We start from the raw sequence: 25,919 nt of genomic DNA on the forward strand, positions 1-25,919 counted from the left end.
ATTTTCTAGTGTAGAATCAGATGCGGACGGATATTCACGGAGCCAGAGCAATTATGGACCAACGATATTCGCACGTGTAAGCTATTATCTGTATAGGTTTCGTGGACTGCTAAACAGACTGATTAGTGAAAAAGCAAGAACTAATGTGTGATCACAGTAAAAGAGACTTGTCCCCGAAAGCAAAAGGAAGAAGAGGATTGAAACAGAAGATTCACCTAGAAATCATCACTAGACCCTGCCACTCTCAGATGAAACTTCCATCCCGGGCTGTCTGCTTTCTCTTGCTGCGATGACATCAAGAATGCCATGGACGCTGAGCCAATCGCTTGTGTAAATGTCCGGCGAAGTCATTGGAACTCCGTTAAGCAACAAACCGTCACCAATTCTTGTGACCTCGATAACAAATCCCTCCAGATGAGTATGCAGCAATGTCCCATTGTTGAACTCCAGTAAATCACTGGCTGAGAGCTTGCACGGAACGACATGCCGCAGAAAGACCGAAGGGTACTCGCTGAAACTCCGTGTGATTCACGATCGATTCGTCCGACGGAGCGAAAACCGTCAACATCTGATTATCGCCCTTCGGTTTCATCAATTGCAAACCAAGAAAAGAAGCCATCACAGAGTAGCCTTTTGATCTCATTGCCCCACAAGCCTCACCAAACACGTTCCCACCAGAAAGATCCTCCGAACCGCCATATCTTGGGGCTACACATTCAAGGCCAGGGATTGGACTTTGAACCGGAGCCGAAGTTTGGAACTCTGGATCGAAGAACATCTCAATCCCAAAGATCACCAAGTTCCCATCATTGAACACTGGTGAGCCGATAATCTTGACGCTGTTTATCTGAACTTGATAATCAGATGGCGAGGTGGTGACCATCAGAGAATGATTGGCGTTCATGGTGGAGATCTTGGCCCCATGAGGAAGTGACCTCAAGGTATCGAGAGAGAGCGCATGGGGCGAGAAGTGGAATTGAAGGAGAGACAGTGACGGCTGGCCGAACTGTGCGAAGGAGTCATCCGAGGGAGAGAAGACAGTGAGGGAGGGGACTTGAGGGGACATCAGGGTCTTGGAGATGAGATTGAGACTTAAGGACATGGACACAAAGCCTGAGTTCGAGAGAACATGGGTGGCTTCTCTGAGAGACTCGAGAGGGAGCGGAGAGCACAAAGGGAGGAGAGAGAGGAGCACGAGGGCGACGGCGGAGACCGGGGTTGCCATTGTTGCAGCTCTGAAAAATAGACTTTTTCCTTTTGGAAAGGCTTTTGCTTGAAGTCGTCGCAGAGAGAGAGAGAGAGAGAGAGAGGTTTCTTTTCTTCTGTTTGTGTTTCACTGAGAAGGTCGTTAACCGTTATCTAGCCATGCGAAAATTTTGGAGGGAAGAGGGAATGACCGGCGCAGAACAGAATGACGCAAAAGCCCTTCTAGCATTTTCTTTTCTTATTAGTCAGAATAGAAACAAATTTCTGTGCATGTTTTTGTTTATTAATGTACATGTTCAACAGTGTTTTATGGCTATGCACCTCATTCTCCAAAAGCTCCAATCAAAACTAAATCTCTCCCATCTTTCTTCTGAGTTTCGACCATAGATACGCATTGCCCGAAATGCCTAGGGTTTGAAGGTTGTCTGTCGTTGGTATCCCAGGAATTTTGATCAGCCCTTTCTTTCTAGAGTCAAGGTGTCAGGCAATCATTGTCGTGTTCTGACCGACGAACATCAAAGGTCAACTTCCGCCACTCACCGGAGATCTCTAAGGTGTTTGTCATGACCTAAGGTCTTCATGGCACAATGGGCTGAAAGCGTAGCCAAGATGATCGGGCTAGTCTCGAAACATCTATAGGGCATAGGATTTCTTGAGTGCTTTAGAATATATTTAGAGACAAGAAAGAAAATGCATGCTTATATTCTTATTCTCATAATTAATGCGGACAGTGATAAAATTGTGGGGTATGATATAGGAAAATAATTTTCAAACATAAAAATAATTTGTTATGGGCAAACACTTCCTAGTAGATCACCCATCCTGTAATATTAAGGTAGACAATATAGTTTTTATTGTTGCTATGGCATACATGTCATTTCCATCATAATTATGCATAGGGAAATTTGTAACTTAGTGCTTCAAACACCAATGCTAATAGTGGAGAGATTGCCTAATGCGGCACTGTAATTTTTCCTTTTTTATTTTTTATTTTATTTTATTTTTATTTTTTATTTTTATTTTGGGAAGGGTTTTCCTTATAAAATTCACTTGTTTTCTTCTCTATTTTTTCTCTTCATATATTTGCATTCCTAATACATAGATAATGATTGAGGGATGTGATATCTAACGTTAGATGAAAGGGAGATCTATGCTTGTAGTTAAAAGGGCTTTTGAATAAATAGTGCCCCTTCCCTCATTTGAACTGCTCATGAATCACGATACTAGTTCATGGTTTTAATAAAGTTTTCTAAGATGCGCATACATATTCATGGAGGTCAATGACCTTATATTTGATAATGGCATTAATCTTTTGAGAGCTAAACAGCAAATCATGAAAAAGTTGGAAGAAACAACAGAACAAGAACCTGGTATTCTTCTCAGCTCATGGATGGATTCCAGATAGCACTTCTTCATTGTAGACCCGTAGGCCCGGTAAAACCCGGTCCCGACTTAAGGCGCGTTTGGGAAGACTTTTAGGGAAAGTCCTTGAGAAAATATAAAGACCTTTGAGCTAAATGGGTTTTTGGAAATGCAAATTGTGTTTGGTAAATCGTATTTATAAAAGTCCATTGTAAAGTATATTTGAGCAAAATAGTGTTTGGACAAATTAATTGTACAAAAGACTTTTGTCACGAAAGAAAAGGAAAAAAAAAGAAGAAAATTGGCTGGTTACTGCCGGCAAGGGGCAGGCGATCTAGCGAGGGTCCGGTGTGGGGTAGGCGGTCCAGCGAGAGGCAGGTGGTCGGTGAGGGTTGACGCAACCGGATCGAGCGGCCCAAATGACCTTCGCACAGAGGTTTCGACGCGGCGGGTCGCGGCAACCGTCTGGCGAGGGTCGCAACGACCCAGATCTCGATCGTGACCAGATCGTTGCGATCAGATCGCGCAATCCCGATCGCTCGATTTGGGTCGCCGGAGGTCGCGCGCCCAAATCTAGGTCGCGGAGACCTCCGGTGACCCAGATCTCCCGAGGGTCGCAGCGTCGCCGGGGTTGTAGCGGTCGCGCGCCTTGCTGCGACCCAAATGTGGGTGGTTGCCGGGGGTTGCAGCGGTCGCGGCGACGCGACTCGCAGGGGTCGCCGAGGTCATGGGACCGGCCGACGGTCGCCGTGTGATACACCCGCCTCTTGCCGCCTCTGTCCAGCTCGTCGCTGGCCCCTCACAGCTCGGCGCAACTTCGCCGGCCAACCTCAACGAAGAAGAAGGTGAACAGTTACGAGGACAAAACCGAAAAAACGAAATGTTAACGAGGACATTTATGGAATAAATTTTTTTGTCTTAACTCTTCATCAGCCTTCCGAGAAGGCTGAATGCCCAAAGGCAGCCCCCAACCTGCCTTGGGCTTTCAACCTTGGGAAGGCAAGTAAAAAAAATCTTCCCAAACACTCTTTCCTTGGCCCAAAGGCCTTTAGCCTCCCAAAGGCCCTTGGAAAAACAGTTCCCAAACGCAGCCTTAAGGGCTTAATGGATCAGAGATCAATTTGGGCGGGTTGAAAAAGAAGAGTAGTCAATTAAAAATCGCATGAATAGAAAGGGTGGGCTTGGACTTTTTCCTCTCGTCATGGCATTTTGGTTTGTTTTCGCTTGGCCTACAGTGCTTGCAACGATCTAGCAGTAAATACCTCATTTGAAAGTTCATGACTATTAGCAGTCTCAACACCCAAATCTTTAACGAAGGGTAAATATCTGAAATTGAGAGTTAAGGACATGGACACGAAGCCTGAGTTGGAGACTCGGGTGGCTTCTCTGAGCCGCTCGAGAGGAAGCGGAACATCGAGAGGGAGGAGAGAGAGGAGCATGACGGGGACCACAGAGAGCGGAGTCGCCATTCTTGGAGCTCTTGTTTCTTTTTTGAAAAGGCACTTGTACAGAGATAGACTGTTTGTGTTTTGCTGGGAGGGTCGTTAGCCATTATCTAGCGTGGACAATTGGACACACTTACAGCGGGAAGTGGGAATGCTCTGCGTAGAGTAGAATGACACAAAAGCGCCTCTAGCATTTTTATCTTGGGTTAATAGTTAATACCATAAAAAATTCCAAACTATACATTTATGACAAATTTATCCTGCGTTTGCTTTCATTAAATTTTACTGTCAAATTACTATATTCGATAACTTGTGACATTTAATGAGTATATTGGGTTTGTGGCGATTGTTCTTGGTTGATAGCAAACTTGGGGACTTGATAGGTTGATTCTTGCAGAGATAAACTTACAACTACAGAGATAATGGAGGCGATGGTGATGGTCCAGAAGCGCCCGATATGGGCGTCGGCAACGAAAGCATTGATTAGCGCCGTGAGGCTTGGCGAGGGTGTTGGCTCCTTTTGTCAATGGCATGTGGAGTTAGGTCATGAAGTGTTGAAACACACCACCTCCAATTTACCACAAACCTCATTTGCTACGCCATACAATTAAGGGTTAGTATCCTGAAAAACCCAAAACCGATACGCCTGTAACAAATTTACCCCAACTGACTATAAAAATCATAAACTGGTACATTTATGATAAATTTATCCCAAACTAATTTATTCGACTGAAAAAAATCCCAAACTGGTAAATTTGTGACAAATATACCCTCTGCTAAATTGGATTAATACCACAAAAAAATTACAAAAATTATAAACAGTGACAAACGGAGCATAAAATCTCAAAGTGGTATACTAATCAACTGTCACGTGTTATTTAACTTAATAATTTGACAATAACATTTAATGAAAATTAACAGAGGGTAAATTTATCACAAGTGTATCGGTTTGAGGTAAATTTGTCAAAAATATACTAGTTTGAGGTTTTTGATGATCAAAAAAATAGTTTAGGATAAATTTGTCACAGGTGTATTAGTTTGGGGTTTTTCAGGATATTAACTCTACATTTAAAGGTAAAAGTCACAAAAAATCCTAAACTATATAAATTGTGACATATTTACCCCCTAAACTTTTTTTTTTTTTTTTTATGATAGCAAAGATCCTAAATTTTTCCCTATATGACACATTTATCCTAAACTCATGTAGTGTTACTCCAAACTCCAAACTTTTGATCTTTTCAATGACACCAAATTTTTGGAGTACACATAAATATAAGTTTGGAGTTTTTTTTTTTTTAAATGTTATAAGATAAAAGTTTAGAGTTTTCAGTATCAGCACAAGTATAAGTTTACGTTTTTTAGTGTCATATTAAAAAGTTGGGATAAATATATTACACTGGTATAAGTTGGGGGTTTTTGATGTAAAAAAGACAAGTTTGAGGTAATGTGTCATAATTAATAAAGTTTGGGGACTTTTTTGTGGTTTTTCCTCCAAAAGTACAATCAAACGAGAAGATTAGAAGAAGCAGAAGAAGAAGACATTGATGATGAGAGAGCTTGAATGGCTCACAGAAAATAAAGGGCATAGTGACCATCCAGCCCTTTTTCCTGCCCCTTCCTTGGCTTCCTTCCTCCTCCGTTTCCCCATCTCTTTCGCTTCTTTTTTTAACTAATTTCTCTCGTCCGTTTTCCTATTGTTTTTTCAGTGCTAAAAGTGCATTGGATTCAGTGCTATTTATAGAAGCTCTTGATGAAGATTTTTCCATGCAATGATTACATACGTATGTTTGGCAGCTTGGAAAATTTCTATTCAAGCAATGTGTTCATTTGGAAATTAACTATCGGTTATTTTATCTTTAAAAATAGTCTTTACGTTTTCTGTTTCCAGTTTTAAAACTTATGTTGAGTATATTGGAAAAGAATAGGAAATAGATCATAGTGAACAATGGACGAGCTAATTTAAATAGCATATGTCTCTTCACATTTCTTCGAAGAATGAAGAACGAAGGTAATGGCACGGTGTCAAAAGTCGATTGGCAATTGGGGAATATCAATGATGCGTTTTCCTCTACTTTGTTCACTGCACCACGATTTTTCCCATCTGCTTTGGCCGCCACCGACGCATTATCCGGTCAATTCTAGAAAAACAAAATAAATCAGTCTTATAACAGCGGGACAAAAATGTCCTCATTTAAAAAAAAAAAAAAAAACAAGTGCTTAAGTTTTTCATCAGCGCAAGCCGAAAAATTTGCTTGAATCCATAAATTGTTGATTTGAAGTACTAATTTGTTATTTGGGGCGAATAGAATTCGGTTAACATATTCTAACTTATTCAGAAAACTTAAATGTGAATACTTTTGTCTCTCAAGTAACAATCCGAGTATCTTTGGAACGTTTCGAAGTCGGGATACTTTGTTATTCCGTGAATATATATATTTATACATTATTTTTCCTCTGGGAGTTGGCAAACAAAGGTGCATGAGAAATAGAAAAGAGAGAAAAAAGAAGAGTTTCATTTGAGATTGAGAAAGCCGTCAAATACCAATTGTGAGCAGTAAAGAACCAAATTTTGACCTATGACAAAAATTGTACCGAACTTAAAGCCTCTCCATTCTAACTGTAGCAATGAGTATCAAATATTTAGACTATTAAAGATATAATTAATTCGACATATTATTATGGTTTCTGAAGATCTTCATGAACAGTAGTGTGATCGTAGACAAATAGAGACTTATTTTGAGTTGCACAAGAATAGACTCGTCTGACCAAGTGAGGTTGGCTCAAGAGATTTACTGGCTTGTCCTGGATGCCCAACTGGGCCCATGTAATTACCTCCAATAGCTGTTCCAAAGTTTCATGCCCACCTCAATCATGTTAAAAAAGTAAGCGCAGATAAAGCACTTATCTAAGCTTACCATTTTGTTTTTCGAAATATAATAATTTGTAATGTTTTTGCCTAAAAATAATTACTTGTAAGAAATAAAATACACATGTAAATAGGCTCATTTAAAAAAAAGAAAAATCAATAGATGGAGCTGTAAGTTGTGAATTTGTTTAGTGAGATACAATATGATTAATTAAATGAGTACACTGAAATAAAACCTGGTAAGGCGATGAAACGGTTAGAATGGTGGGCCATCTCGTCTACCAGTTTGACCTGACATGCACTACAGATTTGGCAATAGAGCGACTAGATCAATGACCGTGGATCTAAATGATGTGGTATCGGCACAAACATTCGCATGCCTACACACAAAAAGAGAGGCATACTAATTGTGGGGTTCGCTCGATGTGGAGGGACGTGGGTGTGTGGCTAAGACAATGTAGAGAATAGGTCATTTTTCGTTTGAGTTTAGACAATAGACAAAGGCATTTAATGAGATTACTTGATTCATCCTGATAATTTGTATGAAATTTTATTGTGGAGGCTTGAGCAAAAATTTAAGCCTCACATCACCCTAATCCACCTAATAATCACCTATAGTTAGAGTTTTCTGAGAAGATTATTGCGATTAAGAAATCCAAATGAACCCGAATTACTGGCTTTGAGTTTGGAGCGTGTCGCTATCCCGGTGGCTATATCATGAACAAAGTTAGTAAATGTTATATAATGTCTCTCTTTTATGTCAAGGGTACTCTCTTTCACTTCTCACGGGTCCGCATGTAGTGAAGAGTTGCTATTTCAAATTAAACCCTACTTCTCTTCAGGATAGACGTCCCTCACTCGCAACCCCAAAACAAAAAGCACTTCACCTCTCATCATTCTCTTTCTTTCCTCTCGTTCATGTCTCAGGGTTCCCTAAATTCTGCCATAATCATCAAGCTCATTACGAGACATATAATTCATCAAACATGATACACACTTATTTTGCCTTTTCTTGTGGATAAGGGAGAAAGCTTTGGAGGTACCCGTCCTACTTAAAGTCCAAAGCTTTACCGAAGGACATATTAATCGGGAAGTAATTACCGGAGAAAATCACATCAAAACCCAACTTAAGAGATAAACCTCTATAGCTGCTTGGTTCAATGCAAGGAACCCTAAAGTTTAAAGACAGTTCTCACGAGCCATGACAAGATTGGATCAGTCAAACAAAATGGGATCAAGAAAAGAACCAGGTTTCTTCCAGCCATGACAGCCAAGAGCGTAACCTCACATACGGTAAATAAACAATTGCTTGGAAAGGGTTGCCTTTGGCAATTTTAGGAATTCCACTATAACACTAGTCTCGAAACATATATTTGCAAATTTAGGTAAAAAGTTCTCGAATAACTTTTGTAATGATTTTTGGCTAGTGACAAAAAATAACATTTCATTGATTGCAATAAAATAAAAGAAGAAAACGTGGATAGAATTGTTTCATACAAGATTCAAATCTTTGATTTGTTCAAAATGAAAGATCCCAGCGTCCTTCTATTTTCATTTATGCATTAGAAATTGTAAGATTGAATAAAAAGATAATTGTGGCCTGGTAATTAACCGTGCTAATTCTTCCCTCTTTGATTCATTGAAGGTCCAAGGTTTGAATTTTCAAATTGTCACATTCTCTATTTTGCTTAATCATATGACTTATGCAATGTTTTAAGGAGTGTTGCTTTAGAATTTACCCAAAAATGTTGAAATTGTCATCTCACAATGAAAAAGCGTTGGTAATTGAAGACATTATGCATCGTTTTTTTTTTTTTTCAATGATGAAGGTTTGGGTAAAAAGTTGGTTTAATCTTAGGACTCGGCTAGCTTGGCCGGGCCCTCCCAATAATCATTTCTTGCCACGATCATTGACGAACGACGACACTCACTTATATTTCCCTCAATGGATCTACTTTCTTGTGAGCATTTTGAGATTTGAAAGCCATAAGATAAAGCATAAAACTTTTTCTCTGAGTGTTATAATCTTCTGCTTAGCAAACAAGTCTTGCAATCTAAAAAAGAATGCACCTTTTTTGAAAAGCTAAGAGTTTGAAAAACCCCATAGTTTGAGGGAAAATTAGGGTTTTCAACTTGAATCGATACTTTCTGGGTCTTAACTACCATTTTCCGGGAAAGGCAATTTCAGTAATCCTACTTGATATATAAATTGAAGTGAATATTTTGTTGCCAATCTTTATTTCGCCCCCAAGAGACCGGTTAGTCAGAGATCCTTTAATTCCATGAGCAAACGATTAAAGCATCAGAAGCTAGAGTATAGACACGTCAATTTGATACGTAGAGACAACGCAGTCATTCAGCTTAGCCGCCTGATTAGAAATCTTTAGTACGAAGAACGTATGGTTTTTTGGGTCGTTAGAACATATGGGTTTATCAGCTCTTTAGTTATTTTGCAAGATAGATATCAAACCCTAGAAGACGAGGTAAGCTCTTTACCATCTACTGTTTATAATCTCAACCTCTGCCTCTCAACTAGCCTTCTTTAAAAAAAGAAAGCCATTCTGATAGCAAACCCTTAAGCTTTACAGAACCACTAACTACTCAACTCTGCAATGGCTCGAGAAAACCATTGTCTGAACATTCAACATGTGCAAATCTCACGGGTTCATCATTTCTTCAGACAAGAAAAAAGTTGAAAAAGCATCATCCATACCCCATCAGCAGAGCGATTTCAACCATCAGCCCGTTTTTCTTCTCCATATCCCAAGAAAGCCTTTCTTGGATCGCCTGTTCTTCGGCTCTCAACCGATTCTCATCTTCCCGATTATGATGCGACAAAAGCATTCTGATGAAGTGCAGCCGCCCTTCGAAAAAGCTTATTCTGCTTTCCACTGTGTGTAGCTCCCCTGTGAGTTGAAGAATTTGTTCATCCGCCATTTTCACTCCCTCTCTTGTGCTCTCACTCTGTGCTTTTTACATTCCAACGGTATGCCGATGAATGTCTTGCAATAGGAGAAAAATTGCAAAAAAGAACAAAAGAAGACCCATGAGAGCAATATTGATGACGACCGTGCTGACGCAAGGGGCATTTCCAATGTTGTCTCTTAAGCATTATAGGTTTTTGTTATGATATATTTTTCGTTTGATGATCTTTAAATTGATCTATATTTATTTTAAGTAGTATTATCCAAGGAAAGAAATGGGTTCCGTTTCGAGTTGTAAATCTTTTATGCATAAGGCATACTCTACTGACCTTTTATCCTTCATTTAATCTTTAAAAATAGTCTGTATGTTTGTTTTTTCCAGTTTTATTTTAAAACTTATATTGATTATATTTGAAAAGATCTTAGTAAATAATGAATATGCTTCTTCATATTCCTTGGAAGAACAAAGGTGTTCACATGTGAGGATACTGTTATTCCGTGAGCATATTTTTATACATTTTTTTCTTTTGGGAGTTGGCAAAACAAAGGTGCACCAGGAATAGAAAAGAGAGAAAAAGAAGTTTTTATCTCAGAGTAAGAAAGCCATCAAATACCAATTGTCTAGACACTTCAAGAGTGAGTTCTATATGTTATCCCATTGACAAATGATTTTTGTGATAAAAATCTAAATTTCGACCTATGACTTGTACCGAACTTAAAGCCTCTTCATTGTAATTGTAACGATGACTATCAAATATTAAGACAGAATTTCCTATGCAGCATGTAGTTAAATAGTCAAAATCATATCAATGGGTGATGTGATTAGATAGGCCTCGGGCTGTGAATTGAGGAAGCTGTGTCAAAAGTTCTTCATTGTCACTGTAACAATCGCTATCAACTATTAAGACAGAATTTCCTATGCAGCAAGTAGTTATATAGTGAAAATCATATCAATGGGAGATGTGATTAGATAGGCCTAGGGATGTGAAATGAGGAAGCTGCGTCGAAAGTTTTGGAGTCACCAGTCCTATTCCAAGTCCAATGTATACCGAAGGACATATTAATCGGGAAATAATTACTGGAGAAAATTACATCAAAACCTAACTTAAGAGATAAAACCCTATAGCTGCTTTGTTCAATTCAATGGAAGGAATACTAAAGTTTAAAGGCAGTTGCTACGAGCCATGACAAGATTGGATCAATCAAATAGAATTGGATCAAAGAGAAGAACCAGGTTTCTTCTTGTAGTGACAGCCAAGAGCGTAACCTTAAGTACGGTAAAAAAATAACACTTGCTTGGAAAGGGTTGCTTTTGGAAATTTTAGGAATTCCACAATAACCCTAGTCTCGAAACATTGTTTCTTGTGAATTTAGGTAAAATATTCTCGAAGCGTTACTTTTGTAATGATTTTTGGTAAGTGACAAAAATTATCATTTCATTGCCTGTAGTAAAATAAAAGAAGAAAATGTGGCTAGAATTGTTTCATACGAGATTCAAATCTTTGAGTTGTTAAAAAACTAAGGGTCCCATCGTCCTTTTATTTTCATATATCCACTAGAAATTGCAAGATTTTTTTTTTTAAAAAGAAGAAGAAGAAGCTAATTTTATCTTTCCCAGCTAGACAACGTGTGGGAAAAAAACGAATAAATCGCCCTTGTGGAGCATTTTGGAGGATTGAATTATTGAAACATCACTACATTCTTGAGTTGAAAAGGGACTCTTCGAAAATAAATAAATAAATAAAAATAATAGCAGACTAAAAAAATGTTAATAACTTAATTCAGATAAAAGAATAGACTACAATGAAAATATCTGAAAGATTAATACTATTTCAAGATAACTAAGATGAATTTGATGTTATCTTATTGTTTAGTATATAGTATCTTAAATGGATATTTCTTAGCGAAGTTAATTTAAAAAGTGAGCGTGTACCCTTTTAGGTTTTTCTTATGATTATTTATTGTTTAATATTTAAATTTATTTTAATGAAAATTATTCATGGAATGAAACGAGTTGTATTTTGAGTCATAAATTTATTTTACATGTCATATACTATTAATGTTTTATCCTTCCTTGTATCTTCAAAAATAATCTGCATGCTTCCTTTTTCCAGTTTTATTCCGCAATTTATGTTGAGAAGATTTGAAAAGAAAAAGAAATAGAATTATTAAATAATCGATGATCTAATTTAAATAACAAATGTCTTTTAATGTTCTTTTATGAATGAAGAACACAGGTTTTCAGATTTTCGCACCGCCCGTCAATGGGTCCCCTTTGTTTTCTTGTCGGTTAAATACGGGCCCCTCTCCTGTCGCTGTCTCGCCTCTATCCAATCCTGAGTAGGCCCCGCCATCCAGATCAGCGAACCGAGCCCCAAGTCCAAGATTCTACTCATTATCTGCTCGATCAGCCAACTTGTGCTATGTACCATATAATTTAACATACATTAGAAGGGGCCAACTCTGTAAACACAAAATAAGGTGGGAATAGGAGTGCATCCAAATCTAAGGTTGATGAACGGGGTTCCCAGAATTAATGATTGCAGCTGAAGACGGATGAAATTAAATGAAGGAAGAAAGAGAGATGGTAATTTTTTATTTTTTGGTCGGGAAATAAAAATTTGACAAAATTTTGGTCATTTAAATCACTAGACTTTGACAAAACTTAACACAAAGTTCAATGTGGCCAAAAGGAGAGAAATCCATTGTCCAAACATGTATGTGCCAAAATTAGAAAGATTTGATCCATAATGTCAAAATTATAAATTTAGCAAATTCTGTCAATCTTTTCCGAGCTCTTTGGGCTTTTATTTTGTGGTTTAAGTGACAATATACATGTTCCAAAGTGGTATATGCATCTTACAATATAGCAGGATACCTTATATCTCTTCCTAACTCTGGGGATATGACGATCTAATGGATGAAATTTATCACATCTCCAAACTAGCCCTCCTCCAAAAAACTCCGACTAAAACCAAGTCTTTCTTTTTCTCGCTTTAGATTTCAACCATAGATAGGTTTGCCCAGATGCCCCCATAACAGAACTCTACGGCGTGTCTTGATAGATGTTGAGCTCTACGGGGGATACCGTCAACGATGGTATCCCATCAGGCGGGATCATTTTAATTAGCCCGTTATTTATAGTGATTGAAGGTTCTTGCCATCATCCGACCAAAAGAAGAAAGAAAAAAAAAGTTCTTGCCATCGGCAACCGTTAGAGGTTCATGCCCATCATCGTTGTCCTGATTGACGAACATCCAAGGTCAACTTCCGCCACTCTCTGAAGATCTCTAAGGTACTCATGGAGCTCAATGACCTCCGATATGAATGATGTAGGATTGACCACAAACATTCGATTGTGGACTTAAAGTGTCGCAGATGCGTGCCTTTTTTGGTTGGCATTGAAAGGATTCTCTGAGTAACTAGCCATCTATTTGAGAATGGATACATGATATGCCATTTGTTTCGGTGAAATGGCCTCGTCTGTGCCGTATATCTGTCCTCTTTTACTTTTTGCGAAAAAGCATTGAGAGATGATGTTAATAATTGTAACATACAGAAAGATATATCCTCCTTTTTTTTACTTATTTATCATGAGGTGTACATTCTAAAGATTAAACTAACAGTTAAAAAGAACTTTGAACGAGCGCTTCAAATATCGAAGTGGCAGGAGATAACTGAAAAGGAAAATTCATCTAAGGACTTAACAAAAAAAATTGAAAGAAGGTACAAATTTAATCTAGGTTCAAAATTGCAAATGAATAAAAAGAAAAAAGAAAAAAATAATTGACATTCTTCGAAGCAGCACTCATCATCAATAATCGTAATCCTAATGATGAGCTTCAGTACGAGAATGTGACTACTTGTAAGTCCGTGATTTGTATCTCCCTTATAAAAATAGGACCAACGAATTGAGCTCGGTCGATTCAATTAATCCCTAGTTACCAACACTCTTACTTTTTTCCTAATGAAGTTTTTGTACTTTTAATTTATTTTTTACTTTCTTAAATTCTCTAATCAAGTCATTTTGACACTAAAGCCAATTAAATTCAATTCGATGAGATCGGCCTACCCTATTTTTTAAATAAAAAAAAATTCACGAAAAAGCATTGAGAGGTAATGTTAATAATTGTAACATACAGAAAGATATAACTTCCTTTTTCTTTCTTTTTTCCTTTTACTTATTTATCATGAGGTGTACGTTCTAAAGTTTAAAGTGACAATTAAAAAGAACTTTGAACAAGCACTTCAAATAATGTTAATAATTGTAACATACAGAAAGATATAACTTCCTTTTTCTTTCTTTTTCTTTTACTTATTTATCACGAGGTGTACGTTCTAAAGTTTAAAGTGACAATTAAAAAGAACTTTGAACGAGCACTTCAAATATGGCAGGAGATAACTGAAGAAGAAAAATCATTTAAGGACTTAACAAAAATATTGAAAGATCCTTACCAAAAGAAAAAAAAATATTGAAAGAAGGTACAAATTTAATCTAGGTTCAAAACTGCAAATAAATAAAATAAATAAAAAATAACCGAAACTCTTTCGAAAGCACTCATCATCAATAATCGTAATTCGATGATAAGCTTCAATAAAAGAATGTAACTACTTGTAAGTGTGTGATTTGTATATGCCTTGTAAAAATAGGACCAATGAACTAAGTTGGGTCGATGCAATTAACCCTTAGTTGCCAACACTTTTACTTTTTTCCTAAAGAAGTTTTTGCACTTTTAATTTATTTTTGTACTTTATTGAATTCTCTAATCAAGTCATTTTGACACCAAATCTGATCAAATTCAATTGATGCGATTGTTGAGTGACACCAAAATAAATTGTGGATAAAATATGTAGATGTCACGTCGTACGTAATGATGGATTTGAGAGCAAGTAAAATTGAAAAACTCCAACCTAAAGAGCCCATTGACCACCATAGATTCACACCCAAATGGGGATGAAACTATTAGGAGTGTGCAATAGAAGACCAATACCTTCACATTAGGAGATAATCAAGAGGGAACCCAATTCTGTTCATGTTATCATATCTAGTTGGACAAAAATTTACTAAAAAATTTAAACCTATGAGTCATTTATTTATTTATTTATTTTTGGTAACTGAGGATCCGGGCCTCCTTTCGCTTGCACTATTTGGGGTCTTACGGTCCTTCGCGGTGAAGGACCTATGAGTCATTTATTAATTGCTTCATATTCCACTAATTCTTTTATGGGAGACTTTTTAACACAACTTGCACATATAACGCAATAATCTTCCTATCATGTGTGAGTTTAGTATTATGTTTGTTCACCCTTGATTGATGTATCATTATGTGTCAACTTATATCAACTTGAATCTCCAACTCCATTTTCGTGAAAAATAAAAGAGGCTTTGAGGGAAAAAGAAGAAGAAGAATCGAATTAATTCATAAATCCATATCTGAAGAAACAAATCATTGAAAAATTGTGTTACCATGAATCCAGTGTAATTCTTGCTATTTCTTATGGAAATATTAGCTAGGTCAGACAAATTTATAAAACATTTATGGGTCTCTACCACGTGAGTGATTTTTATTTATTGAGTCCGTCAATCAGAATCGTTGAAAAATCAGGGATCTTACTGAAATGAACATGGATATTTCATCACCTTCGACTTAGCCAATTTACTAAACCAATCGAAACGACACACGCTCGCTCGCGTGAGTGCCGTGCATATCACCAAACGTTGCCAATAAGAAATGACAACTGGGGAAAGATATGTTCACCAACCCACCCTTCCAGCTGTTTGTCCATTATTAGCCTGGAAAGGCGAGAACAGGGAACGAATTCACGACGTGAGACCGGATCTGTTCGGTTTCGTAAAATCTTGCACTGTGCGATGACTTTGGGTCGTCGCGAGTCATGCCAACGTTGTTGTGATGGATAGCCTAGGAGGTAGTCTAAAACAATGAAGGGCGCAAATGGCGGGTCAGCCTCAATCACGTACGGTAAAGGACAGCTGTTGTTTACACTACACTTTCTGTATTATCTCACGGTTTAAATAACAATGGCGTTGCTTTTTATAAATTCTAGAAATTCTATAGCAACACTAGTTTTGCTTTTGCGACCTTGGGTTACAAAAAGAATTCGAAGCGTTTGTTCTGTAAAGATTCCTTCTCTTTTCTTCATGGACAAACTATAACGATTTCTTGGCGTGTGATGAAAAGACATCAACCAATCGCCCTAATAAAATAAAAGAAGAAAAGAAAATGGGGATAGAAATGTTTCAAACATGATTCTAATCTGTGAATTGTTTAAGAGGTCAGGGTCCCAGCGTCGTCCTATTTTCACGCGCTTGGCGGTGATCTCCACCGTCCACGTGTTCTTCGGGGACCAGCTCGACCTGGCAATCCAGGCAGTCGGACTTGAGCTGATTGAACCCTCCGTCGAATCAGCGGTTGCGGAACGTGTGGCATAAGTTCAATCTCTTTTCTGAAACGGACAAACCATGTAAGAACTGGACGGTAATTTGGGATACAAAGTTAATCTAAACAAGGAAAACAGGGCCGCTTTCTATCCATTCAAAGATTACCAGCACTTCTTCATCATAGACCTGTAGGCCCGACTTAAGGGCTTAATGGATCATAGATCAATTCGGGTCTTTCAAAAAAGCATTCTGCGGAGGGCGGAAAACAAGGAAACAAATTCGCATGACGCGAGAGGTCTGACCTTTCGCTTTCACGGTCCGGCAAGATGCAATGACTCTGGATTGTTCCCATCCGATCTCTGTCTGGACTCTGCCGTATACAGCACGAAAGCACCGAAAGATGTAAGCGAATCTCTCAAATAGGCGGGCCCGTTTGGCCATGAAAAATAAATTAAAAAAGGGGTCTCACAAAGGCTAACATTTAACACGGAATTCATTAAAATTCGATGATTTGGATAAATTTCGAGAGCACACAGAGTTTCATATGATAGACCCGAATATTTTAGTCAAAAATTCATCTTTCTTGCTGAGCAACCTACGCTGGATGTGGCTAGCATGGATGTTGATTTTCTTGGTTTTGAAGTTTGACGAACGGGGTATCATTAGATTTCAGCATAATTTAATAGAATTTCAATGTAGCCAAAAGGAGAGAAATCCATTGTCCCATCATAAATACACCAAAATAAGTAAGACTGAGTCCATAAATTATGAATTACTCCGGGTGGTAGATGTCAAATGAAAAAGTATGCTTCTTTAACTCGAAGGGTTCCAAATGATACTTTAACACTTTTTTTAGTAACGAGGGGAATGACACTAACGGTATGTGAACATTAACTTAATATATAAAATCATCATTATACTTTTAATATAGCTTTTGACTTGTTTTTAAAAGTTCAACGTAGTCTTTTTTCTTGATCAAACCAGAAGTTATCACAAGTACCTAAGTCATTCCAAAATATGCAATTTAATCCCTAAACTATTACCAAAATATGCAAACTAATTCCCAACTTTCAATTTTTCCTTTTCACTTTTATCCTTCGACTTCTTGTAACATAATCAAATCAGTCTTTCCATACTATTCACGAGTTTTCATAATTACACTTTTGCCCAGACTCTAGAATTTTTCTTTTATTTTAATTCATTTCCCTAATTGTTCCAGAAAACAAACTTTTTCGTGTGGAAAACATTGTTTGATGGATGCGACTACAATGACCAACCTTTACAAGATGCATTTTAAATTTCAAGCAATCAACGTGCACGCTTAGCCTAATGGTCGAGCTGACGCTGTTTGACCAATGGTCGCAGTACGAGTGGATTTGAATTGAAAGAGAACTTTAAGAAAATACTAACAGCGAAGAAGATTTTCTGTGTAATTGATGAGATCCTCCGTCCGCAATTTTTGCTTCCTCTCTCTGCACGCAAGATGACAGCACTAATGGGGTGACCAAGCAGAGCTTGCCCGTGACAGATAACGACAAGCCGATGGATCCTTTTCATTTTAAAGGGCGTTGCTTTTCAAGCAGGGGTTCCGGTTGGTCGTCTCGGAATAATATAAAGTATCGATAAAATGGATGCTCCGAATGCGCGCCGTAAGTAAACTTACCAGGATAAGTTCTGAAACTTTTAAAATATAAATCTCAAAATTTATAAAATTAATACAATCAAATATTTTCATTAATTCTATCAATTTGACTAATGAAAATGGCGACATATTATTTTTGTATTATTTCTTCTCTAATATTTGATAATAACTTTAAAGCATGGTGTATGAGACAAAGACGATTTCGCTTTAGTCTAAAACTTTGTTTTTACCCAAATGTCACTTATGTTAGATTAGAAAAGACAGCTTTTGCAAGTTCCCCTTTTTCATTTATTTTGGTTTGAAAAGAACAGTAAATAGTGGACGGGCTAATTTAAATAAGATAGGATGAAGGACCAAAGGTGTTGAAATTTCACTCTTCTAAAGTGACGAAGACGTGGTGGTCCCAGAGAATTCTTTCCGCCGCACTTTCTCCGTAGCATCGTCGGGCCGACACGTTGGGCGGTCTTTCGTAACCACAATCCAACTTAGTATACATTGAAAAAAGGGCCAGTCCTAGAAAAACAAAATCAATCAGCTTATGGCAGCGGGACAAAAAATGTCCTCATTCAAACAGCTTTCTCAATATGCATGTGGAAACAAGCACACGCAAAAAGAGTTGGTGAAAGGAGGGTCGCTTTCGAAGGCCTGGCTTTGACAGGTCTAGGATAAAGTGAATATCTTCAAGTCCCTTTTAATGTCGACCAACAGTGGGACACATCTACGACAGTTTTTAAGTCACAATCGATTGAATCACACTTAAAAAAAGGGAGTACCCCATTGCTTCCACAGATAAACGATTCAAGAGGTCAAAGATCGAATCATGCTGCTTGATTTCCACCATCATTTGAAAATGTCGAATTATTTATGCAGTACATCAGTGAGCAATCTAGAGAAGGAGCAAAGATAATGACTTCCCCTCACGTGATGGCAGCATTTTCAAATGCTCAAAACCCTTCCTGAGAAAGCACATATTCCTCTCAACTAGTTGAGAATGCTCAAGAATTTTTTTTTTTAACATATCCACTTAATCACAGATGATCTCAATAACACAGCGAAACCACAAACCAACAAACGCATATGTCATCTTACAATGAGTCCAAAGATTTTAGACAAAGCTTGGTTGCCAAACAGCACATTGGTTCACAATGTGACATGATTTACACATCATATGGAGCAGGCTATTCACACGATAGAAAACATCCGAACAAAGAATAATGTAGGGCTTGTTCATGTAAAGAGTCTATATATTACAACATATACTGTCAACTATTACTAGACCGAAAAATATCAACTAAAAGTAAAGGAACGATTTAGTTGGGAAAATTGAAGAGTCCAGATCAAGGAAATACACTAAACAATAACCCTCCCCCACCCCCCCCAAAAAAAAAAAAAAAAAAACAGACAACAGTAAAATTTGAGTGCACGCCTGCCACATGCTGTTCTTCCTAACATCCTATTGGAAGAAAAAAACAGAAATGAAGAAACTTGCTCACCGATAGCCACTGGCAAAGGCTAGTAGCGGAAAAGAACACATGCAACCCGGCACAAATTTCAATTGGCTCACATAGCCAAAAACAACTAGTATCTTGACCTTTCAACATTACCACCCCTGCGCAGACGCTTCGCATCCCAATTTTTAGCAGGCAAAAAGTAAAGATGTCGCTCCATAGTAACAACAAGATGGCGACACTACTACAATAATAGAAGGAAAACATGACAGAAAACAAACCCAGCAGAATGTTGGTCCTTAATTGTTCTGGCTCCATGACCTACAGAATATTCACCAGGCTGTGATGAATGGCTAGTCTGTCAGATTCAGGCTTTCCATATTGAATCAATAGATCCGAGTAATTTCCATATTTCTTTACCATATGTGAGATATGATATCTGTTTGAGAATAGATACATGATATGCCACTTGTTTCAGTGAAATGGTGTCTTTACCTGTGCCGTATATCAAATGATCTACTGTGTGGTTCTTTTGGCAAATTGCCTATGATTTTCGTGAACAGTAAAAATCTAAATTTCGACCTATGACTAAAATTGTACCAAACCTAAAGTCTCTCCATTTTAATTGCGCCAATGAGTATAAAGTCACATCCATACTCAATTCGATGAGATCGGCCTGCCCTTTAAAAAAAAAAAATCACAAAAAAGCATTGAGAGGTAATGTTAATAATTGTAACATACAAAAAGATATAACTTCCTTTTTTTTTTCTTTTTACTTATTTATCACGAGGTGTACGTTCTAAAGATTAAAGTGACAATTAAAAAAAACTTTGAACGAGCACTTCAACCACTGGGGGTTCGCCCCAGTGGCCACCCTTCTAACTTGGAAGGGGGAGGTGAGAGGTTCAAATTCCCACTTTCTCAGGGAAGATTAGGGTGCGGACGATTTCATTTCAGGAGTGGGTTTTGAAGCAAAAGTCTGAGAGTGAGTGTTAAAGTAGGACCGACCAAAAAAAAAAAAAAAAAAGAACGAGCACTTCAAATATGGCAGGAGATAATTGAAGAAGAAAAATCATTTAAGGAATTAACAAAAATATTGAAAGAAGGTACAAATTTAATCTAGGTTCAAAACTGCAATTAAATTAAATAAATAAATAACAACCGAAACTCTTTGACACAACACTCATCATCAATAATCGTAATCCTGATGATAAGCTTCAATACAAGAATGTAACTACTTGTAAGTGCGTGATTTGTATCTGCCTTGTAAAAATAGGACCAATGAACTAAGTTGGGTCAATGCAATTAACTCCTAGTTGCCAACACTTTTACTTTTTATTGTCAACACTTTTACTTTTTTCCTAAAGAAGTTTTTGCACTTTTAATTTATTATTTTACTTTATTGAATTCTCTAATCAAGTCATTTTGACACCAAATCTGATCAAATTCAATTGATGCGATTATCGAGTGACACCAAAATAAATTGTGGATAAAATATGTAGATGTCACATCGTACGTAACGATGGATTTGAGAGCAAGTAAAATTGAGAAACTCCAACCTAAAGAGCCCATTGACCACCATAGATTCACACCCAAATGAGGATGAAACTATTAGGAGTGTGCAATAGAAGACCAATACCTTCACATTAGGAGATAATCAAAGAGGGAACCCAATTCTGTGCATGTTATCATATCTAGTTGGACAAAACTTTACTCAAAAATTTAAACCTATGAGTCCTTTATTATTTATTATTATTATTATTATTATTATTATTATTTTTTTTTTTTTGGTAACCGAGGATCCACCGGGGCCTCCTTTCACTTGCGCTATTCGGGGTCTTATGGTCCTTCACAGTGAAGGACCTATGAGTCATTTATTAATTGCTTCATATTCTACTAATTCTTTTATGTGAGACTTTTTAACACAACTTGCACATATAACGCAATAATCTCCCTATCATGTGTGAGTTTAGTATTATGTTTGCTCACCCTTGATTGATGTATCATTCTGTGTCAACTTATATCAACTTGAATATCCAACGCCATTTTCGTGAAAAATAAAAGGGGCTTTGAGGGAAAATAAAAGGAATCGAATTAATTCATAAACCCATATCTGAAGAAAAAAATCATCAAAAAATTGTGTTATTGCGAATCCAGCGTTATTCTTGCTATTTCTTATGGAAATATTAGCTAGGTCAGACAAATTTATAAAACATTTATGGGTCTCTACCACGTGAGTGATTTTTATTTATTGAGTTCGTCGATCAGAATTGTTGAAAAATCAGAGATCTTACTGAGAATGAACATAAATATTTCATCACCTTCGACTTAGCCAATTTAATAAACCAATCGAAACGACACATGCTCGGTCGCGTGAGTGTTGTGCATTTCACCAAACGTTACCAATAAAAAATGACAACTGGGGAAAGATATCTTCACCAACCCACCCTTCCAGCTGCTAGTTCATTAGCCTGGAAAGGCGAGAACAGGGAACGAATTCACGACGCGAGACCGGATCTGTTCGGTTTCGCAAAATCCTGCACTGTGCGATAACTTTGGGTCGTCGCGAGTCATGCCAACGATGTTGTGATGGATAGCCTAGGAGGTAGTCTAAAACAATGAAGGGCGCAAATGGCGGGTTAGCCTCAATCACGTATGGTAAAGGACAGCAGTTGTTTACACTACACTTTCTGTATTATCTCACGGTTTAAATAACAATAGCGTTGCTTTTATAGATTCTAGAAATTCTATAGCAACACTAGTTTTGCTTTTGCGACCTTGGGTTACAAAAAGAATTCGAAGCGTTTGTTCTGTAAAGATTCCTTCTCTTTTCTTCATGGACAAACTATAACGATTTCTTGGCGTGTGATGAAAAGACATCAACCAATCGCCCTAATAAAATAAAAGAAGAAAATGGGGATAGGAATGTTTCAAACATGATTCTAATCTATGAATTATTTAAGAGGTCAGGGTCCCAGCGTCGTCCTATTTTCACGCGCTTGGCGGTGATCTACCGTCCACGTGTTCTTCGGGGACCAGCGTCGACCTGGCAATCCAGGCAATCGGGACTTTAGCTGATTGAACCCTCCGTCAAATCAGCGGTTGCGGAACGTGTGGCACAAGTTCAATCTCTTTTCTGAAACGGACAAACCATGTAAGAACTGAACAGTAATTTAGGATCCAAAGTTAATCTAAAAACTGCAAACAAGAAAAGAGATTCCGCTGGTCGATTGTTGAATAGAGGAGCGAAATTGGTGGCTGTGTCGTTGGCTCTTGTGGTTGAAGCTCTCGCCTCCGTCGAAGACCTCAATTGCATCCTCTCTCCTCAGAACGAAGAAGATAGAGTCCTCAATTACCTTTTCTCTCCTCGGCACGACAATATTGAAATAGAGATCAATTGCTTAGTCTTGACCACTGGCTCAGATGGGAAGCTCATGTGATTATTAAGAAGTGCAGAGAAATTTTGCTTGCTTGTCCAAATATATAGGAAAAATGCCTTGCCTCAAAATTGGGTTTCTTCCCCTCCCCTTGCTCTCTGGACTTTATAATGTACTGAAGCCCATCTCTCGGGTCTTCCATCTTGAAAATTTAATGAAAATAAAATAAAATAAAATTGCATGGCTTGTGATCCCCTCCTTATGGGCATATACGATCAATGAAATGAGTTGGGGCGATGCAATTAACCCGATCCAGCTTGAATCAAACGCGGCACTAACTATTTGAGAAGTCTTCAGCTACTCATTTAGAGCAAGGGTCCTATAAACTAAAGAAAGCCCATTGACTCAATAGCTAAGTCCATATGTGATATTGTTGTGGAAAGCCTATTCAGTGAATGACTTTCCTTCTACTTTTGGTCCCTACGCTTGAAATGAAGTTTTTGTACTTTTAATATGTCTAATCAATCTACTTTTACAAAATTTATAATCAACTTGTTCGGACATCAAATTCGATCGAATTTAATTGATGTAATCGTTAAGTGACTCTCAAATATGATGTGGATAGATAATGTAGATGCCACATGGTACGTGACAATGAACGATGCCCATCATCATTGTTCATCTATAGACATCAAAGGTAAACTTTCGCCACTTGCCAAAAATCTCTAAGGTATTCATGGAGGTCAGTGACCTTGGATGCGAATGATGCAAGATCAGCCACAAAGACTCACATGCCTACGCATAATAAGATGCAAAGTAATTGTGGGGGTCCCTGGAGCTGGAGGTGGATATAAACCCGACTTAAGAGATAAATCCCATAGCTGCTTAGTTCAATCGAAGGAGTGCTAAAGTTTAGAGACAAAACCTGATTTTGGGCTCGACAACCCATGGACCTTGCTGCGACGAAGCCGACCTCAGGCAGGACTGTAATTGCAACACCGCAACAATATTTGGTTGCTCGAGAAGACATACGCCAACAGGAGCGCAAACGACGCGTCTCCGCTTTTTTCGCCCAAGAGGTAGTCAAAAGCGATCCTCCTCTCACCAGCTCTTTTTGTGTGTGCATGTTCGCATATCCATAATGAGGAGGCTCAGCTGCAGCAAAGTGTCGTCTAACGAAATTGGTTTGCGCACTGGGATTTAACATCTTGTGGAGTTCTGTTGCTACTTTGGTTCCTTTATTCGCTCATCAGGTCGCCAAGACAACGGTAATCACTCCTCTCAGCCGTCCTGATTCTTCTTCTGTAATCTGCTCTGTAACCTTATGGTCGCTGTCTGCACAGCTAAAACGGCTTGGCAGGGCTCTCATATTAGTGGACCTCACACTGGACTTTCAGAATGGACCTGCCTTGTTCGAGCTCTTCGCATAGCTGAGGAAGAGAGTGAAACAGGGAAGGGAAGATACAGAAAGAAAAATGTGCTGAAGAATGTTTTGGTTTAGTGACAGTCGTTCGAGTGCTGGGCCATTTGATCTCTTATAGGGTGAGTCTTCATCAATCCTCTTCGGCTGTCCTTGAATTTGTTATTCTTCTCTGATTATTGGGATTCCTTTCCTTAGCATTACTGAGAGAGGACTCGATGCAACTCAAATGCCTACGTAGAGAGTTCCGATGTATGTCTTTTAAATTACAAAGGGTGAAGAACACTCAGACCTGCAAGATCAACTTATAAGTCTACAAATGCAGAAGCTCTCGGGGTGTTGGCAAGCATCCCTTCCAGCTCTGATGCCATTGACAAGAAAGTTTTGAAATGTGATTTGGTTATAAACTGTTCCCTGAAACTGAAATTTGATTAGTGGGGCTACAATGACCAACTTTTACAAGAGACATTTTGATCCAGTATTTGACTGCAACCATTGGTCAAACAATGTCAGCTCGTCCTTTCTTACCCCAATCCAAGACTTGATTGCTTGAAATTTCAGAATTGGAAAGAGAACGGCGGGAGCATAGCAACTGGAAAATGGCATCTTTGGAAAGGAAGATGCGAGGACATCTTTCAACAAGAGGCTTTGCAGAGAGCTAAAAGTAGCTCTAGACGAATTCCTCAGACTTCAAGTCATGGTTCGAGTGAAGCGTGTAACAGCAACAAAGGAGCAACAAAAGCTGATGAAGAAAAGAAGAGGAAGAACCCAGGTGGTAACCAGATTACAGCAAATAGCAATGGAGGGTCCATCGACAGTACAAGAGAGCATCAAGAAACATATGGCAGAAAAGGACCTTGTCAGAGTCTGGATTGTGTTTCGGTAAGTTGAATAAGTTTGGTAGAATGAATGCTGATCACAGACTGAAAACATGACCAAACTTTAACAGGTTTTACTCAATGGGCTGCTATGTGCTGGCTAGGATGAATCTGGGTGTAATATTGGGATTCAGAAACTGTAGGTTCTTTGATGAGCATGCTAATTCACGATGCACAGAAGAACCTCCATGAGCAGGTGCTGATGTGATATGTCCATAATAAGACGAATCGTTTGTGGTATTAGAGAAAAAGCAACTGAACTTGAACTTGCCAGTAAAGACTGCCGCTTTACTATGACTGCCAAAAAATGGATGTAAAATATGGCATTCCGAGATGAGAAGATGGTCATGTGGAGGAAAGTGAAACCACAGACATCACATCTCACTTATAGTGAAGAAATATGGAGATCGCTCCAATCTGTTTGATTCAATCTAGAAGCCTGAATCTGACAGACTAGTCAATCATCACAGCCTACTGAACATTTTCTTGTGCAGAATCAAATGCCGACAGATATTCACAGAGACAGAGCAATTATGGACCAACAATGAAGAAAAATCGCAAGTGTCAGCTATTATCTGTATAGGTTTCGAGGACTGCTGAACAGACTTACTAGTGAAAAAGCAAGAACTGATGTGTGATCGCAATAAAAGAGACTTTTCTCCAAAAGCAAAAGGAAAAGAAGAGGATTGAATGGAAATTTCATCTAGAAATCATCACTAAACTCTGCCACTTTTAGATGAAACTTCCATCCCGGGCTGTCTGCCTTCTCTTGCTGCGATGACATCAAGAGCGCCATGGACACTGAGCCAATCGCTTGTGTATCCGGTGAAGTCATCGGAACTCCGTTAAGCATCAAATGGTCGCCAATTATTGTGACCTCAATAACAAATCCCTCCTGATGAGTTTGCACTAATATCCCATTGTTGAACTCCAGTAGATCACTGGACAAGA

The 25,919-nt window shown here is 38.2% G+C and overlaps 1 protein-coding gene across 1 annotated transcript; it reads right to left on the reverse strand.

Annotated features, from left to right (window-relative positions):
- Window positions 1-454: 454 nt before the first annotated feature.
- Window positions 455-1,225, reverse strand: LOC104455658 (putative fasciclin-like arabinogalactan protein 20). Its single transcript, XM_010070416.2, has one exon. The coding sequence runs from the start codon at window positions 1,223-1,225 to the stop codon at window positions 455-457; it is 771 nt and encodes a 256-aa protein (XP_010068718.2).
- Between the last annotated feature and the right edge of the window lie 24,694 nt (window positions 1,226-25,919).

This window comes from Eucalyptus grandis, chromosome 6, assembly GCF_016545825.1.
Source record: "Eucalyptus grandis isolate ANBG69807.140 chromosome 6, ASM1654582v1, whole genome shotgun sequence".
Taxonomy (NCBI): Eukaryota; Viridiplantae; Streptophyta; class Magnoliopsida; order Myrtales; family Myrtaceae; genus Eucalyptus; species Eucalyptus grandis.

Bases quoted from the DNA above. Each gene is read 5' to 3' on its own strand.
- LOC104455658 (XM_010070416.2), bottom strand. From the start codon at position 1,225: ATGGCAACCCCGGTCTCCGCCGTCGCCCTCGTGCTCCTCTCTCTCCTC.